The 17,132-nt window shown below is 38.1% G+C and overlaps 1 protein-coding gene across 5 annotated transcripts in view; it reads right to left on the bottom strand.

The window, feature by feature from the left end:
• The window catches only part of GSPT1 (G1 to S phase transition 1), a 45,895-nt gene that overhangs the window by 15,342 nt on the left and 13,421 nt on the right, over window positions 1-17,132 (bottom strand). For 3 of the 5 annotated variants that reach the window (XM_036309229.1, XM_036309225.1, XM_036309227.1), the window contains 10 exons: window positions 14,423-14,464; window positions 14,264-14,305; window positions 13,281-13,508; window positions 12,026-12,059; window positions 8,449-8,526; window positions 7,167-7,347; window positions 6,171-6,325; window positions 5,868-6,008; window positions 4,758-4,851; window positions 3,578-3,658 (listed from right to left, as the gene is read on the bottom strand). In XM_036309229.1, coding sequence (XP_036165122.1) covers window positions 3,578-3,658; window positions 4,758-4,851; window positions 5,868-6,008; window positions 6,171-6,325; window positions 7,167-7,347; window positions 8,449-8,526; window positions 12,026-12,059; window positions 13,281-13,508; window positions 14,264-14,285 — 1,014 coding nt within the window. In that variant the 5' untranslated portion in view covers window positions 14,286-14,305; window positions 14,423-14,464. The remainder of the gene's footprint in view (window positions 1-3,577; window positions 3,659-4,757; window positions 4,852-5,867; window positions 6,009-6,170; window positions 6,326-7,166; window positions 7,348-8,448; window positions 8,527-12,025; window positions 12,060-13,280; window positions 13,509-14,263; window positions 14,306-14,422; window positions 14,465-17,132) is intronic. The other 2 variants (XM_036309226.1, XM_036309228.1) reach the window with 1 other exon arrangement.

Raw genomic sequence — 17,132 nt, 5'->3', positions numbered from 1 at the left:
GCGCTGGCCCGCCCTGCCTGCAGTATGCAAATTAGCCACATCTTTGTTGGCGGTTAATTTGCATATCACTCTGATGGGCTGATGGGAGTAGCGAAGGTACGGTCAATTAGCATCTTTGTCTTTTATTAGATAGGGTATGATTTTAAATGTTTGAGTCCACATTCCTAATAACATATGAGCTGGAGTTTATACAATATCCTTTTGGTATCTCAAATTATCAGAAATGAGCCCTCAGATTACTGCACTGAAGTGGGGGAAAAGCCACATTGCACTAAACTTGCAGATTCAGTTAACTCAAACTTTTTTGCATACAAACTCAAAGCCAATTTTTAAATATCAAAGCAATATTCAGAAATTCCATCACACAGATAGTTTTTTATCCTCCAACAACACTTCTTTTGCTTCACTTTACTGCTACAGCCCAGCATAGGAAGTAGAAGTAATGCAGGCATTAGAAGCATAGGCTTCCATAGACTCCTTAAGAACCAGAAGTTAACAAACCAGCAATCTAAAAAAGGTCTAAATATCAATCTGTACATTAGAACAATTTTGTAAATAGCAAATGAAAAAATGATCAATTTTTAATTTTACTCATTAATTTTTAAATACTTTTTAAATACTGTGGTAAAATACAGAACATAAAATGTATCCCCTTGAACATTTTGTCAGTCCAATAGTATTAAGTACATACTGTATACAACCAATCTTGAGTTCTGAAAATTTTTCATCTTACAAAATTGAAACTACACCATTAAACAACTCCCCATTATTCCCTCCCCACAAGCCCTGGAAACCACCATCTACTTTGCTTCTATGAAATCTGAGGACTACTCTAGGTACCTCATAGAACTGGAATCATTGTGACTGGTTTATTTCAGTTAGCATAACGTCCTCAAGGTTCATCCATATTGTATAGCATATGTCAGAATTTTCTTTTCTGTGGTTGAATAATAATCCACTTATACATATGTACATTTTGATTATCTGTTAATCTGCCAGACACCTGGGTTGCTTCCACCTTTTGGCAACTGCGAGCAATGCTGTTATGAACATGGGTGTACAAATATCTCTTTGAGGCTCTGTTTTTAATTTGGGGGGGGGGGGGTTACATACCTAGAAGTGAAACTACTAGATTATATATATGGTTTTATTCTATTTTTAATTTTTTTGGGGGAAACACCATTATGTTTCCCATGGCAGCTGAACAATTTTACAGTCCCACCCACCAACAGTGAACAAGGGTTCCAATCTTCCCATTGCCAACATTTGTTATTTTCTGGGTTTTAAAAAAAGGATTTTTAAAATTCCCACCCAAGGATATGTTTTATTTTGAGAGAGAGGAAAGGAAAGGGAAAGAGACATCAGTTGCCTCCCATACCCAACCTGACTAGGGATTGAATCTACATCCTTTTGGTGTACAGGGTGACCCTCCATCCAACTGAGCTACCTGGCCACGGCTATTTTCTGGTTTGTTTTTTATAGTGGCCATACAGATGGGTGTGAAATATTTTCTGATTGTGATTTTGATTTGCATTTACCTAATGATTAATGATATTGATCATTTTTCATGTACTCATTGGCTATTTGTACATCTTTGGAGAAATGTAAATTTAAGCTCTTTGCTTGTGTTTTTAGTCAGGTGGCTTATTTTTTGTGTTGAGTTGTAGGAGTTCTTTATATATTCTGCATATTAACCTCTTACCAGATTTAGGATATGCAATTATTTTCTCCCAATCCATAGGTTGCCTACCCATTAATTTTCAAATGTAAAGCAGTATGACATCTGTATCTTTTAAATATTTAACTGTTCCACAGAGATTGAGGACAAAAGTGAACTGAGTTTTAAAGGCTTACTTAACCAACTATAAGATATGCTACACCTGCCCAGTAAGTAATTAGTATAAAGTGACAGCTTCCACAGAGAAAAGCCACTCTGTCTATAACAGGGGTGGGGAACCTTTTTACTGCCAAAGGCCATTTGAATATTTATAACATCACTTTCGGGCCATATAAAATTATCAACTTAAAAATTAGCCTGCTGTATTTGGTCAAACATTTAATTAACTTGCCCCTAATGCCTTGGCAGGGCCAGACTAAAGCTCGCAGGCCGGACATTCCCCACCCCTGGTCTATAACTACTATATTAAGGCCCATGCCTATAGTGAATTGTACTTTTCTTTCTGTGGTGGTGAAATACCACATAACATTTGTCTTTTTAAATCATTTTACACTGTACAATTCAGTGGCATCTAATACAGTCACACAATGCCCTACAATCATAATCACTATCTAGTTCCAAAACTTTTCATCACTCCAAAAGGAAACACTGTACCCATTAAGCAGTCACTCCCCATTCTCCCGTCCCCAACCCCTGGCAAACACCAATCCCACTCCCATCTCCCATGATCAACTGTATTTCTAATGACTACTCTACACAAATTCAAATCAACTATTATTTTCATTCAGTAGTCACTGACTTTCAAGTTGCAGAAAAAGTAGGCTTTAATGCAGAAACACTTTAGAATAAAAATACTATGGTGGAATACTCTAATCCCCAATGCCTAAGGCATCAAGAAACGCCCAGAGTATAATTTGTAAAGTGTCAATTATACTTAAACACTACATTGACAACAGACATCTTTTCTAATTCACTGTGCCTGGAATTGAGCATGGTAAAAAAAATTCTCATTTAAATCTAACAAAATCTCTGATGATTCAGATCTGTTTCCCTACATTAAACAACATTTTTAGAGTTTTAAGAGAAGCCCTCCCTGGAAAACAGGTAACTTTCTTAGTAACATGTCATCTATAAATATCACTAAGTGAGCAGTCACAAATAACAGAGAGGAATAATTCATAGAAATATTGCATGTTTTAATAAAACCCTCTCCAATGATGAAGAAATCACAGTAAGTAGGAAAGAGTCAAGACAACTACCTATATATATAAAAGCTTAATATGCAAAGTGTCCCCTCGGGAGTTCGATCGCTTGCTTGCTATGATGTACGCTGACCACCAGGGGGTGGTGCGAAACAAAGGAAGGCCCCAGCTGGCAGCCGGCAGCCGCTAGGCACCCTACCCATGCACGAATTTCATGCACTGGGCCTCTAGTTTATGATAAAGACAAACACTTTACTCTTAAAATTAGGAACATAGCTTAAACATATTATGTTATAGTATCCAATGTAACCACATACAAAAAGAGAAAGAAAGCTAACTGTATTGTGACTAAACCTGAGTTTCCACCCTTGGCTCACTTACTAATCCAGTGTATTAATGGAAGCAAGTCACTTAATCACTCCAGATCTCTTCCATCTTGTAAAATAAAAGAGCTGAAGTTCTCTTGGTACAGCTTTTAGCTCTACCACTGTGCTAACACTGGCCTCTCCCCATTTGTCAGTGAATAACGCCACATATTTTTTTCTTAAGTTTTATACCTGACATTAATAAATGTAATCCTGGATTTTAAAAGTTAAGTTTATTTTCATGGAAATCCCTAACCTTTTGAAAAGTCCTGGCTTCTTGCTAAAATTTTCAAGAGAAAAGCTAAATGGGAAAGGACATTATTAATTCTTACCTTGTTTGGCATCATCACAAGCTGCTGGCCTTTACTAATAGATCCTGATTCCAGCTTTCCCAGGACCACAGTGCCCATATCCTGTTGAAATTTAAAATTAAAAAAAAGTTTCAAATATTTATTACCACTCTACAACAGTTCAACAACCCCATGTGAAATCTTGCAGGGCTTACTCATAAAATAAAAATAAAAATCATTAGAACAAGTGGTATAATACTTAGAATTAATCTTAAATACAGGATAGATAACAAATAATCTATAATACCTAGCTCATAAGCATGTGAACAACTATAATTCAATAAATAAATATGCCTAAGATCTAAAAAGAAAGCATGGTACAGGAGAGGGCACAGAATTTTGTTTGAAGATCTGAATTATTTGTTCAAATTCAGGTTCTTGCAATCTCTGAGCCTGTTTATCTATAAAATTAGAAAAGCAATACTTGTTCAAGAAATCTAGTATGGAGCCCTAGCCAAAGTGGCTCAGTGGGTTGGAGCATAGTCCTGTACACAAAAGTCAAAAGCTCAATTCCTGGCCAGGGCACATACCCAGGTTTCAGGTTCGACCCCCCATCAGGGCACCTGCAGGAGGCAACCGATAAATATTTCACTCTCACAATGATATTTCTTTCTCTCTCTCCTCCCTCCCTCTTTCCCTCTCTCTCCCCCTCCCTCCCTCCCCCTCCATCCTTCTTCCCCTTCCCTTTTCCTCTCTCTAAAAATCAATGAAAGCAAGTCCTCAGGTGAGGATTTAAGAATAAAGTATTTGAGGAGGGGCAAAACATTACACTGATATTGCAGTAAAAATAATGATGCTTTTTTTTTTTAAAGTAGAACATCCAGTTAGGTGAGGTTGTGGTAAAACTAGCACTCATATACTGCTGCTGGCAATATAAATTAGCACAGTATTCTGAAAGGTTATTTGCCAATATGCATAAACTTTAATGTGCAAATCCTTTTGAGTCTAGCAATTTCACTTGTATGAGTTTCTCTCTAAAAGATTATTGGCTCATTGGGAAACAGATGAAATAATTTAAGTTGGTTGAATAAATTATGGTCTATACCACAAAATAATATGCAGCCATTAAAAGAGATGTCTATGTTGTTATTAAAGTTTTTTCATAATTTAAAACAACTATTTCACCTCCCATAAAACCCAATTTCTTGAACATTTTGGGTACCTTGTATTTATCCACAATTGGCAGCCTGATTGGTCCATCAACTGATCTATTGAAGTTTGGCAAATTATCCAGATATGGAATAAATGGTAATCCACTGCGAATATAACAATATCCATTAAAGAGGGTCAACATAAATATCAAAATATTAAGTTACATGACTGTATCTTTATACAAAAAAATGGTTATAATCATGTTTTCATTCTACCCATGTACTCATCTCATTAATCCAAATCATTATTTAATTCATTTCATTTATTCCTCAGAAAATTAAAAATAAAATAGCTGAATATAATATGAAAAACCTCCCCATTATCACTTGAGATTTAGAATAATATTTTATAGCAAATAGCCCACATGTTATAATAAATGACTGCACTCTTTTACTTAATTTTTATGGACTTTTCCAGCTCTGAAATGAAAATTCTATAAAATAATTTCCCCTTTAAAGCTATACTTTATAGGACACATAAAATACTGTCAAGACGGCAATGCTCTCCAAACTGATCTACAGATTCAATTCAATCCTGTTGAAATCCCAGCTGCCTTTTTTGCAGAAACTGTCAAGCTGATCCCAATTTTATATGGAAATTCAAGGAACCCAGATAACCAAACAATCTTGGGGAAATAACAAAATTCAAAGACTCACCCTTCCCAATTTGAAAATTTACAAAGCTACATAATAATCAAGAGTTCTCCTTATAAAAAAGGTAGCCTAAAGTGAAATGCACACCTAAATGTCAATAATAGGGTTCTAACTCTTCCTAACTGGATTAGGCAGTTTTCCTATGTATGATACCAAATGTACAATTGGCAAAAGAAAAAATAACCTAGATTTAATAAAAATTAAAACCTGTTATGCTTCAAAGGACGCCATCAAGAAGGTGAAAAGATCTCCCACAGAATGGGAGAAAACATTTGCACATCATGTATTTGTTAAGAGACTTGGGGTACCCAATGCACAAAGAAGTCTTACAACTCAATCACAAAAAGACAACCCAGTTAAAAATGGGCCAAGTTCCTGGTATTTTTAAAGCCAAAGTTACATTCATTATTTTCTTAAATTACTTATTAAGACATAAATTCTTTTAAAGGAAAAAAAGAATTACTTACATGTACCAAGGACAGAAATCTGATTGCTCTTTAAGATTTGCTCCAGTCAGTCCTGAGCAGGGCATAAAGTGAATATCCTTTTTGGGATTGAAGCCAACTTTTTTCAAAAATGGCACTAGTTTCTCTTTACATTCTTCGTATCTATAACATAAGTAATCCAATTACAATATAAAGCAACTGAACTCTAGTTTAATTTTTAAAAATGAAGTTTAGAAAAACCACAAGGGAAAAACATAAAATAACAAAAACATCCTTTATTTTACTAATATGTCTATAAAAAACCAGTAAGATATGTAAGCTTACCTCTCATTGCTCCAATTCACTGTGGGATCATCCATCTTATTAATGAGCACAATTAAGTGTTTTACACCTGCTGTCTTTGCCAACATTGCATGTTCTCTTGTCTGTCCTCCTTTTTCAAATCCAGTTTCAAACTCTCCTTTCCTGGCAGAGATTACCTATTCCAAGAAATCAAATAGTTTATTCTTACACATTCAGGTATACCCTTCTAGCAATAAAATGTCTTCCCTTTCGGTTTTATCAGAAGCTTTCTGCAAGAATATAGAAGAAAATTAGTCATAATATACATGCTTTCAAATATCACAATGTCTAAGTGATTTAAGATTTAAGTATGTTTCTTCCGATCCACAATTTTCCAAATTCTAGTATGCTTCTGTGTATGTTACAAATTAAACATGTATATGATTTAGTGCTGAAACAGTGATTTAAAAAAATTGCAAAATGATGGAAGGCCTCAAAAAAGTAGATCATTTCATATTCATACTCACTACCTAATTTGTAGGCTTGGCATTTAGTGGACACTGAGTTCTGACACATAATATATAATAGCAATGGCAGAGGAAAGTTGAAACATATTTTCATAGGTAAACTAAATTATAAAGACTTCTTGCACAGATCAGTAAGACAAAAGTGAAAATTGGGACTGTGTATATTATAGTTCACCATAACCTAAATTCCAGCTTTTACAGATAAACTCAAATATTTAAAAATTTAAGTGGGGCCCGACTGGCGTGGTTCAGTGGATAGAGCGTCGGCCTGTGGACTGAAGGGTCCAAGGTTCAATTCCCGGTCAGGGCACATGCCTGGGTTGTGGGCTTGATCCCCAGTGTGGAGCGAGCAAGAGGCAGCCAATCAATGATTCTCTCTCATCACTGATGTTTCTATCTCTCTTCCCCTCCCTCTCTCTTCCTCTCTGAAATCAATAAAAATATATTTTTTTAAAAAATTTAAGTGGGGTTGCTAACAAATATTAAGGTGAATTAGAAATGTCTTTCTTACCAGTACAGCCAAATCAGCTTGAGAAGCACCACCAATCATATTTGGGACAAAACTCTTGTGGCCAGGGGCATCTAGAATTGTGAAATGCTTCTTTTCTGTTTCAAAATAGGCACGACCCACTTCTACTGTTTTACCCTTGTCTCGTTCTTCCTGATTTGTGTCTAAGGCCCAAGACAAGTACCTGAAATAATTTTAAAATAAGAATAATACTGATAAGAACATGAAAATTTCTAAGATATTCTTCTACCATTAAAGGTGTAATTGATGACATCTAGCTTTATGTCCATCATACATTTAAACCAGTAACAGAACTAGACAGAAATGAAAATTAAGAGAGTAAAACTTATGTTAATGTGGTTCAAACACTTGGAAAGTTTACATATATCCAGTCAACCATTTATTCTAGAAGCAAACATTATTTATGAAACAGCTGAAACATACACAGAAAGACTACTTTAAGTACCAATGCTAATATCACCATGAGTTAATAAGTTCCTCTATATTTCATTTTTATAATCATCTGTCACAAAATATAATATGAATAATGGCTGTCTAAGGATGTCTTTTTAACATGAAGGCCATTAACCTGCCACTTGGGAGCAATAGTTACTTGCTAAAATTATTTCAATATTATTTGCCATGTAAAAATTACTTATTTAAGTTCAAATCATCCATAATAGAAGGCATTAATTTAGATTACCTAATCATCTGTATTTCATAGTATATACTCATTAAGATTTTCCCTTTACAGAGCAATATAACAACATAAAGCACACCAATGCCCCATTCATATAAGCTTGTTAACTTTTAAAACATAAGTTAAGGTTAGAAAACTGAAAAAAGTTGACCTTTTCTCTCACCACTCAATGGAATCATTGTCAATAATTCCTTCAATTATTTTTCTTTCCATTGTTTATTTACATAGTTAATGATCGTGTCCTAAGTACTATGATGTTTCCTGCTTTCTTCACAAATTCCACTGTAACATATTCTATTCCTGGTTACTATAAATTCTTTAAATGCAATTTTATAGTGGTTAGATAATGGCCCAATTAAATGGCCCAATTAGAATATATTCAATAAGCCTTTTATTATTGGATGTTTGGATGTTTCCAAACTTTCTCTGTGCAAGTTTTGAAGTCATCGGGAAATGATCTAGACTATGTAGTACGAGGGGAAAGAAACTGCCTTTGTTATGACACCATTTCAGTAGACTATAAAAGCATTAAGTGGGCAGCATTTCCTTAAAAGTAATTTATAGTATCATAAAAGTTTAGTATACCAGGTTTCTCTGTTTTTCTCTTTAGCTTCTCTTTCATATTTCTCAAGTGTCCTTTTGTCAACCATTCCAGTCAAATACCTGAAAACATTTAAAGAAACACAAATTACTCAATGAAATTAGGAAAACTTTAAATCACTTCAAAAAGAATTTCAATTCTAAATATAATGAAGTAAAGGTACCTCTGGTGGATGCTTGAATCAGGAAACTTTCAGTAGAAAAGTTATTTGCATAGTCTCAAATGATCTCCCACAAAATAAAGGGGAAAAATCATAACTTTATGGTGGAGAATCCTGGTAACACCTTAACCAAGTAATTTTTAGCAAATATCACCAGTAATAAATAAAACATACTGAATATTGATATCTTTTACCCCAATTGGATGCCCTAAGAGTACAACATGTCTTTGATGATATTCTTGCCCAAAATGCCTAACCTCAGTGTGATTGTAAAAAACATCAGTTAACCCCAATTGAAGAATCTATAATAGTAAAAGAATAATATGCTAATTAGACCAGACGACCTTCCTGACGAAGCCGTGACTGCAAGGGAGGTTTGGGTCCCAGGTGCGGGAGGGAAGCTGGTGCCAGCAGCTGGGGGAAGGAAGGCCTTCTCTTGCAAGAATTTCAAGCATCAGGCCCCTAGTCCTATATAATAAATGGCTAACATGCAAATCAACTGAACGGCAGAATGATCGGTTGCTATGGCATGCACTGACCACCAGGGGGCAGACGCTCAACGCAGGAGCTGCCCCCTGGTGGTCAGTGCGCTCCCACAGGGGGAGCGCTGCTCAGCCAGAAGCCCTGAGCCAGGCTCACAGTTGGCGAGCGCAGTGGCTGTGGCAGGAGCCTCTCCAGCCTCCGCGGCAGCACTAAGGATGTCCAACTGATGGCTTAGACCCACGTTGGACATCCCCTGAGGGCTCCCAGACTGCGAGAGGGCGCAGGCCAGGCTGAGGGATGCCCCCCTCCCGCGAGTGCATGAATTTCCTGCACCGGGCCTCTAGTATCCTATAAAATAACTGAATAGCAATCTTCAAATGATGAAGGTGGTGAAAGACAAGACTGAGGAAATATTACAAGTTAAAGGAGACAAAACAAACACAAAATGGAATTCTAAAACAGAAAAATATTACTGCAAAAACTGGTGAAATTCAAACACATCTGTAATCTAATTAATAGTATTAGAGCAATGTTAGCTTTTTAGTTTTAATGATTATACTACAGTTATGTAAGATGTTTCCATTAGGGTAGGCTAAGTGAAAAATATATGGAAAGTATGTACTTTTTTTTTACAACCTTTCTGTAAAGTCTAAAATTAATTCAGAATAAAAGTTTATTATATTTATTTATTATTTATTTTAGAATAGTTTATTGACTTTGAGAGAGAGAGGAAGGGAGAAGAGAAAGAAACATCTAGGTGAGAGCTCAACATCGGTTGCCTCTTGCATGCACACTACCAGGAATCCAGCCCACAACCCAGGCATGTGACCTGACCAGAAATCAAACCAGCAATCTCTTTTGCTGCACGGGATGACACCCAACCGAGCCACACTGGCCAAAGCAATAAAAGTTTCTTTTAAAAAGCAAATGTAAATGCTATATAAAATGATTCCAACAGTGTTGCCCAGGCAATTAAGTCTTACTAATATACTTTAATACTTTAAATATATTATTTATCAAAGTGAGATTATCTATGTATATAAAAGACTAAGCCACTATTACAACCGGATGACCAGAACGACCTGTTGATCAGTCACTATGATGCGCACTGACCACCAGGGGCAGACACTCAATGCAGGAGCTGCCCCCTGGTGGTCAGTGCACTCCCACAGCCAACCTCCCATGGCCAGCCAACCTCCCCCGGTCCCTCCCCCGGTCCCTTTTCCCAGCCAACAGGCCCCAGCCAGCCCAGCCCCGATAGGCCCTGATCGCCGGTCAGACCTAGGGCCCCCCCTCACCTGTGCATGAATTTCGTGCACCGGGCCTCTAGTTTTAAAATACTTCCTTAGGAATTCCAGTTCTAGCTTTCATCTCTATGGGGTTCTCTGTGCAGTCATCTGTAGTGCATGTTTCTAACCATTTAAGTATGGAATCCCAGTGAAATACCAATGAAAATTACACCCCATAACCAAAAAATATACATTCTTCTAAAAAATCATCAAATGGGCCCAACACTATTATCCGTAGAGCCTTAGAAGAGGATCCTTGTTTTAGAGTCTGTTGGGGAATCTTCAAAAGTGAGAATTGGAAAGATTATCAATTAAGATTACTTAATAAGACAAGATGATGACATAGATGATGACATCAGATCCTCTGATGACAGTTTTAAAAAATGGATCTAATCTAAGAGGGATTAAATATTTAGGACCTGTGAATTTAAAAGATTTTTCAATACTAGAATATGTTCCTGAAGGCCAACCGTGGTGTCTTCATACCTTAATAACTTACATAATATAATAAAAAATTATCTTAGCATGTTAGCCAGACTACCTTATATTTGATTAAATCCACATAAATTTAAGGAGTTGATGATGAGGAAACGCCAGTTCTCTTTATGCACCAGGTTCAAGAGCTGGTTTCTATTATTTCCAAGAAAATTATATTCAAAGAGTAAAATTTCCTATAAGTGAGGGTTGGTTCTTTATTAGTTTTTATAAAAAATGTAAAAGGTAATTTTCAGAAGTATATTTAATTCATGTAACATCAGAGTCTGACAGTGATCATGAAAGAATTTTAGTGATGGCCTATAATCCATCAGAAAATACTAATGATCACATTGCAAAAATTACTCCTTACTATCAGTCTTCTCTACAGGTAATGTCATTTTATTATTAACTAGAGGCCCAGTGCACAAAATTTGTGTGTGTGTGGGGGGTCCCCCCCCTCAGGCCAGCCTGCACCCTCTCCAATCTGGGACCCCTCGGGGGATGTCTGACTGCCGGTTTAGGCCCAATCCTGGGGATAGGGCCTAAACCGGCAGTTGGATATCCCTTTCATAATCCAGAACCTCTGGCTCCTAACTGCTCATCTGCCTGACTGCCTGATTGCCCCCCTGCCAGCCTGGTTGCCCCCAACTGCTCCCCTGCTGGCCTGGTCACCCACAACTGACCCCCAACCGGCCTGGTCGCCCCCAAATGCCCCCTCTGCCAGGCTGGTCTCCCCTCACTGCCCACCTCTGCCAGGCTGGTCACCCCCATCTGCCCCCCTCTGCTGGCATGGTTGCCCCTAACTGTCCCCCCTGCCCCCCACCAGCAGCCTGGTCGCCCAACTTTCCCCCAGCCGGCTTGGTCACCCTTCACGGCACCCCCCTGCCAACCTGGTTGCCACCAACTGCGACCCCTGCCAGCCTGGTCACCCCTCATTGCCCCCCTAGGCCAGGCTGGTCACCCCACACAGCTTGCTGCTCAGTCGTTTGGTCGTCCATTCGGTTATTTCAGATGTGACGGTCCCTGGCTCTTTATATATATAGATTTTCCTTAACTTGGGGTAATCTCCTTTGTATGATTTTATGAAAGTTGACAATTCCCAAAATTCATTCAATTGAGTTAATTCTATTATATAAGAAAAAATATACTTACATTATTTGTCCTCCAATGGTTGACTTGCCAGCATCTAAAAGTAATAACATCAACAATATGCTAAGCATAGGTATAAAAAAAATTTTAAAAAGCCAACCAGTATATACATATAACAGAACTATGAAGATATGGTTTAGCATATACTATATAATTAAATCGTGCAAAAGCAACAGAAACTGTAGGAATCTATTGGTTAGTTACCTTCTCCCTTGGAAAAAGGAGCTACTAAGTCCCCCTAACAGCTTGATAATGATTTAGAACTACTTTACTGATAAAGAACAAAAGAAAGAATTTTTAAACAGAGTATTCCCTGACCTTCAGCTAAGAGCCAGGCAGCAAATGAATAGAAATTACGTAAGGGTAGCCCTGCCAGCATGGCTTAGTGGTTGAGCATCTACTGGTACCTATGAACCAGGAGGTCACAGTTTGATTCCTCGTCAGAACATATGCCCAGGTTGTGGGCTCAATCCCCAGTATGGGGTGTACAGGAGGCAGCCGATCAATGATTCTCATCATTGATGTTTCTGCCTCTCTTTCTCCCTTCACCTTTGAAATCAATAAAAATATGGTGTTTTTTTAAAAAACAACAACAACCTACTTTAGGAAAAAACAAAAAACCCTAAGGGAGCCTTAGAGAACAGCAAAAAGAGCCAAGAGCTGAAACTACATTTAAGTAGTCTGCCTTTCACTTTTGGTAGAGATTAGTGTTCCTATACAAATTTCAAAGGAGTTCTTGCTACTAAAAAAGTAGAAGGGTGTATTATCATATTCAGGGGAAAGCAGAGATAAAAGGGGGGGGAAAAAAGGACACATAATTGTATTATTTTTCTCCTCAGAATTTTGGGGATAGGTTAGATGATTAAATATCTAAGTAAATCAAATGGGTGGGGGGTAAGGGGTTGCTAAATCAGCAACCTATTACTAATTCTCATATACCACAACATTAAACTACACAGTAAAGTTAATACAATAAAATTAATAAATTAAGTTCCCTAGGATATTAAGATATCATAATATGCTCAGCTATCATCAAAGGCTAATTTACACATTATATAAAAATATACTGAAGCTTTTCTCCCAGCTTCCATGCCATTACAGAATTGTTCATCTGCCCACCCTTTGAGAACAAAGTATTTGTTGACAACTTTCTGCCAGCTAAATAATCTAGCAAATCAGTTCATTTTCATGAAACATCTCCAAGTTATTAAAAAGATGTTCTGTTTTATGTACCCAATCATAGCTATGAGTAACTTACCTACATGCCCAATGAATACTACATTTACATGTTCTTTTTTAGGAGCACCTGGTGGTGCAACCACAGATTTAGGTTTTGGTATTTCCTCTTCTTCCTCCATCATTTCTTGGGCATTTTCTTCTGGGGGTTTTCCATCTCCTAAGGAACCACCCCCTGGCTCTGCTTCACTTATTTCTTCTTTGTGCTCCCATGATTCTTCTGGGGACATTTCTGTCTCTCCATTTTCTACTGAAAGAAGGCATTTTAATTTAGTATTCTAAAAAAGATCTGTAACATATACAGGTACTTTAAAACATAGGTGCTTTCAATAAATGGAACTTGGCATATTTAGCTCCATTTCCTAATGTCTAGTGATATATAAGCAAGAAAATCTTTCACAACAGAAGTGGATAATAGCTTTCAAGCTGGCCACACTGCTGGCATCACAGCTTGACTCAGATACTATGAGAGTTGCTATTTTACCAAAGCTTCCTTTTCATTAGGACAAACAACATGTAAGCAGGAGATCTTAACATTCTTAACAGCCCTGTTATTCCAGTGTTAAGATGTCCTGACAGTAGAAAAAGAGAAATTTTAAAATCAGAACATAGGAAAGTGTGAAAGAATTTAGAAGATCTTTTCTTTTTCCTCTGCAAGTAATAACTTTGGCTTCAAGTTTATTAATCACCTTGGGAATATGAAACCCTTAAGAGTAATAAGTTACAAAAGGGAAGAAAAATTTTCACCAACTAAATGGAACAGATACAACTATTTAAACTGACTTTAACATTCCTCCATTCAATTCTTTTGTATTTGCAACACTAAATTTGTCACAGCAGTATTAATGTCTAATTAGTTCTGCTTTCTAAATCTTCATAGCAAAGACTCAATGTCAGTTTTAAATGAAGGCATTATAATAATCATAACACTTACATTTGCACCTTAAATCTTGAGAGTGAAAGAGTTTCTTATTACTGTATTAATATGGTCAGAAATTTTCTTACCAACAGGTTCTGAAAGTTCCATGCTAACAGCTGAATTTGAACCTAGACAAGAAATTGAGATATAATATATATTTACAAAGCAATATCTAGCTTTACACACCATTACACAATTTGTTTTCTCAAATCAAATAGTGTAAGTGTCACATCATAGAAAATTACCTTCACACAACGACTGTTCCTCTTGAGAAGGTTCCACAGGTGCTGTTCAATAGAAATAAGTTCTATTTAAAATTAAGACCTATATATCCATTTTACTTACATTTTTAAAAACAAAAGTTCAAAACACAACAAAATCTCAATAATTCAGATCAATGACTAACTCAGGTATTCCAATTAGAAGTCTCTGTTTAACCTACTTTAAAAAAATAAGTAACTAAAATATATTCATAAAAGCATGCTTATTCTCTTATTTTGCTTCATAAACTTTTCCTTCACAGATATTATAAAAGCAATCTGTTGCCCAGCACAGATCAAATTTATAAAATTTTTCTCAACAAATACACATTACTTCTCTAAATACCCTTAGTAGCTCTAGACTAAGAAGGCTATGATTAGCCCTTTTTAAGATTCTATAATCACATTATCATCAAGATCCTCAAATAAATTTGATAATAATAAAATAAAGTACTTCAGATAAAATCCTCCAACAATATATAAGCCTTTACAACATCTCAGAAAGGCAATTACAATGATGCCAGTTTTGCCCTATGTTAAAATTCTAAGGTAAAGCACAATCCCATTTCCACACCACAAATCTACCTATGACATCACTAGAAGAGATATATACTGTTCCCCAACTATGCTTAAATTTATTTTTTATATCTGATAAATCTAAATGATACTCTAATATGAAAGTACCCCTGCTTTAAAGAATCTGCAAAATACAAAAAGACATCAAAGAATTTGAAGTCACATAAATCCTACACACAAAGTAATATCCTATCTAATAAAAGAGAAACATGGTAATTGGCGTACAACCGCTACCCTTCCCATTGGCCAATCAGGGCGATATGCAAATTAACTGCCAGCCAAGATGGCGGGCGGCAGCCAGGCAGCTGGAAGCGAACATGAGGCTTGCTTGCTTCAGTGACGGAGGACTCCAATGTTCCCCGCCTGCCGCTGCAGGCCTCTGAGCTGCAACCCTAAGCAACTATGTAACAAATATAGAAACCCCAGAAATCTGCTTTAGTCCCGGGCTTCAGCCAGCAGGATCGCAACATTGTAAGCAAAGGCCAGAAACCTGCTTTCAGCAACGGAGGCCTAAGAGCTGGAGCCAAGCCTCAAAGCTAAAGCTAGTCCAGAATAAAAGAAAAAAAGGAGCAGTTGGGAGCTTCAATCACCCCCAGCCTGAAAATAGCCCTCAGCCCCTCACCCAGACTAGCCAGGCACCCCAGTGGGGACCCCCACCCTGATCCAGGACACCCTTCAGGGCAAACCAGCCGGCACCCACCTGTGCACCAGGCCTCTACCCTATATAGTAAAAGGGTAATATGCCTCCCGGCTCCAGGATCAGCGTGACAGGGGGCAGCGCCCAAACCCCCTGATCGCCCTGCAGTTCTGTGTGTGACAGGGGGCGGGGCCACAACCTCTCTATCCACCCTGCTCTGTTCGTGACAGGGGAAGGCTCCCCAACCCCCTGATCAGCCCTGCTCTGTGCCTGATAGGGGGGAGCTCCCCAACCCCTGATCGCCCTGCGGCTCTGTGTGTGACAGGGTGTGGCACCCCAACCCCCTGATCGGCCCTGCTCTGTGCATGACAGGGGGCGGCGCCCCAACTCCCCAATCGGCCCTGCTCTGAGCCCGACCAGGGGCTGCACCTAGGGATTAGGCCTGTCCTCTGCCACCCGGGAGCAGGCCTAAGCCAGCAGGTCGTTATCTCCCGAGGGGTCCCAGACTGCGAGAGGGCACAGGCCGGGCTAAGGGAACCCCCTTCCCCCGAGTGCACAAATTTTTCTGCACTGGGCCTCTAGTATAATAATAAAAGCGTAATATGCGGACGTCCTTCCAGACAAAGCCAGGGCTGCGAGGGAAGCCTGGGTTCCCAGTGCCAGAGGGAAGCCGGTGCCAGCAGCCGGGGAGGGAAGGCCTATTCTTGCCCAAATTTCGTGCATCGGGCCTCCAGTAAAGAATAATTAGTCTGGCAGGTGTGGCTCAGTGGTTGAGCATAGACTTATGAACCAGGAGGTCACGGTTCAATTTCCAGTCAGGGCACTTGCCCGGGTTGCAGGCTCAATCCCCAGTGTGGGGAGGTACAGGAGGCAGCTGATCGATGATTCTCTCTCATCACTGATGTTTCTATCTTTCTCCCTCCCTCTCTGAAATCAATAAAAATATATTTACTTAAAAAAAATAATTCATAACCAGCAAAAACTCATTTTAAAGTCACTGCCGGGGGAGAGGGGCTAGGTAGAAGGTAAAAGGGAGGTTAAATGGTGATGGAAAGAATCTTGACTTGGGGTGGTGAACACAATACAATATACAGATGATGTATTATAGACTTGTACACCTGAAACCTATATAATTTTATTAGCCAATATCACAATAAATTATAATAAAAAAATAATAAAATAAAACAACTGCCTGAAAGTATTAACACCTATAAGAGTCAAGAAAAGGTATTGGACCGAACCTTTAATAACAAGTGTTGAAGAAAGCAATTTCTTGCCCCTGAAAGGTAAAGGGCAATCAAGGCTTTCTGATAGAAATGACATATCGAGTATCACTTAGGAAGATCATTCTGTGGTAGTATATAGAAGAAATAGAGAGGGAAAGACACTACAGGCAGAAAGACCAGCATCACTACTACAAGAAAGCATGCCATTATGTTAACTGAGCAATAAAACTAGAGGTGGGGTTAAGTGCACAGATAA

Source organism: Myotis myotis, unplaced genomic scaffold (genome assembly GCF_014108235.1).
Source record: "Myotis myotis isolate mMyoMyo1 unplaced genomic scaffold, mMyoMyo1.p scaffold_m19_p_5, whole genome shotgun sequence".
In the NCBI taxonomy this organism is placed as follows: Eukaryota; Metazoa; Chordata; class Mammalia; order Chiroptera; family Vespertilionidae; genus Myotis; species Myotis myotis.
The sequence above is the reverse complement of the archived record's forward strand: the minus strand, read 5'-3'. Positions and strand labels throughout refer to the sequence as shown.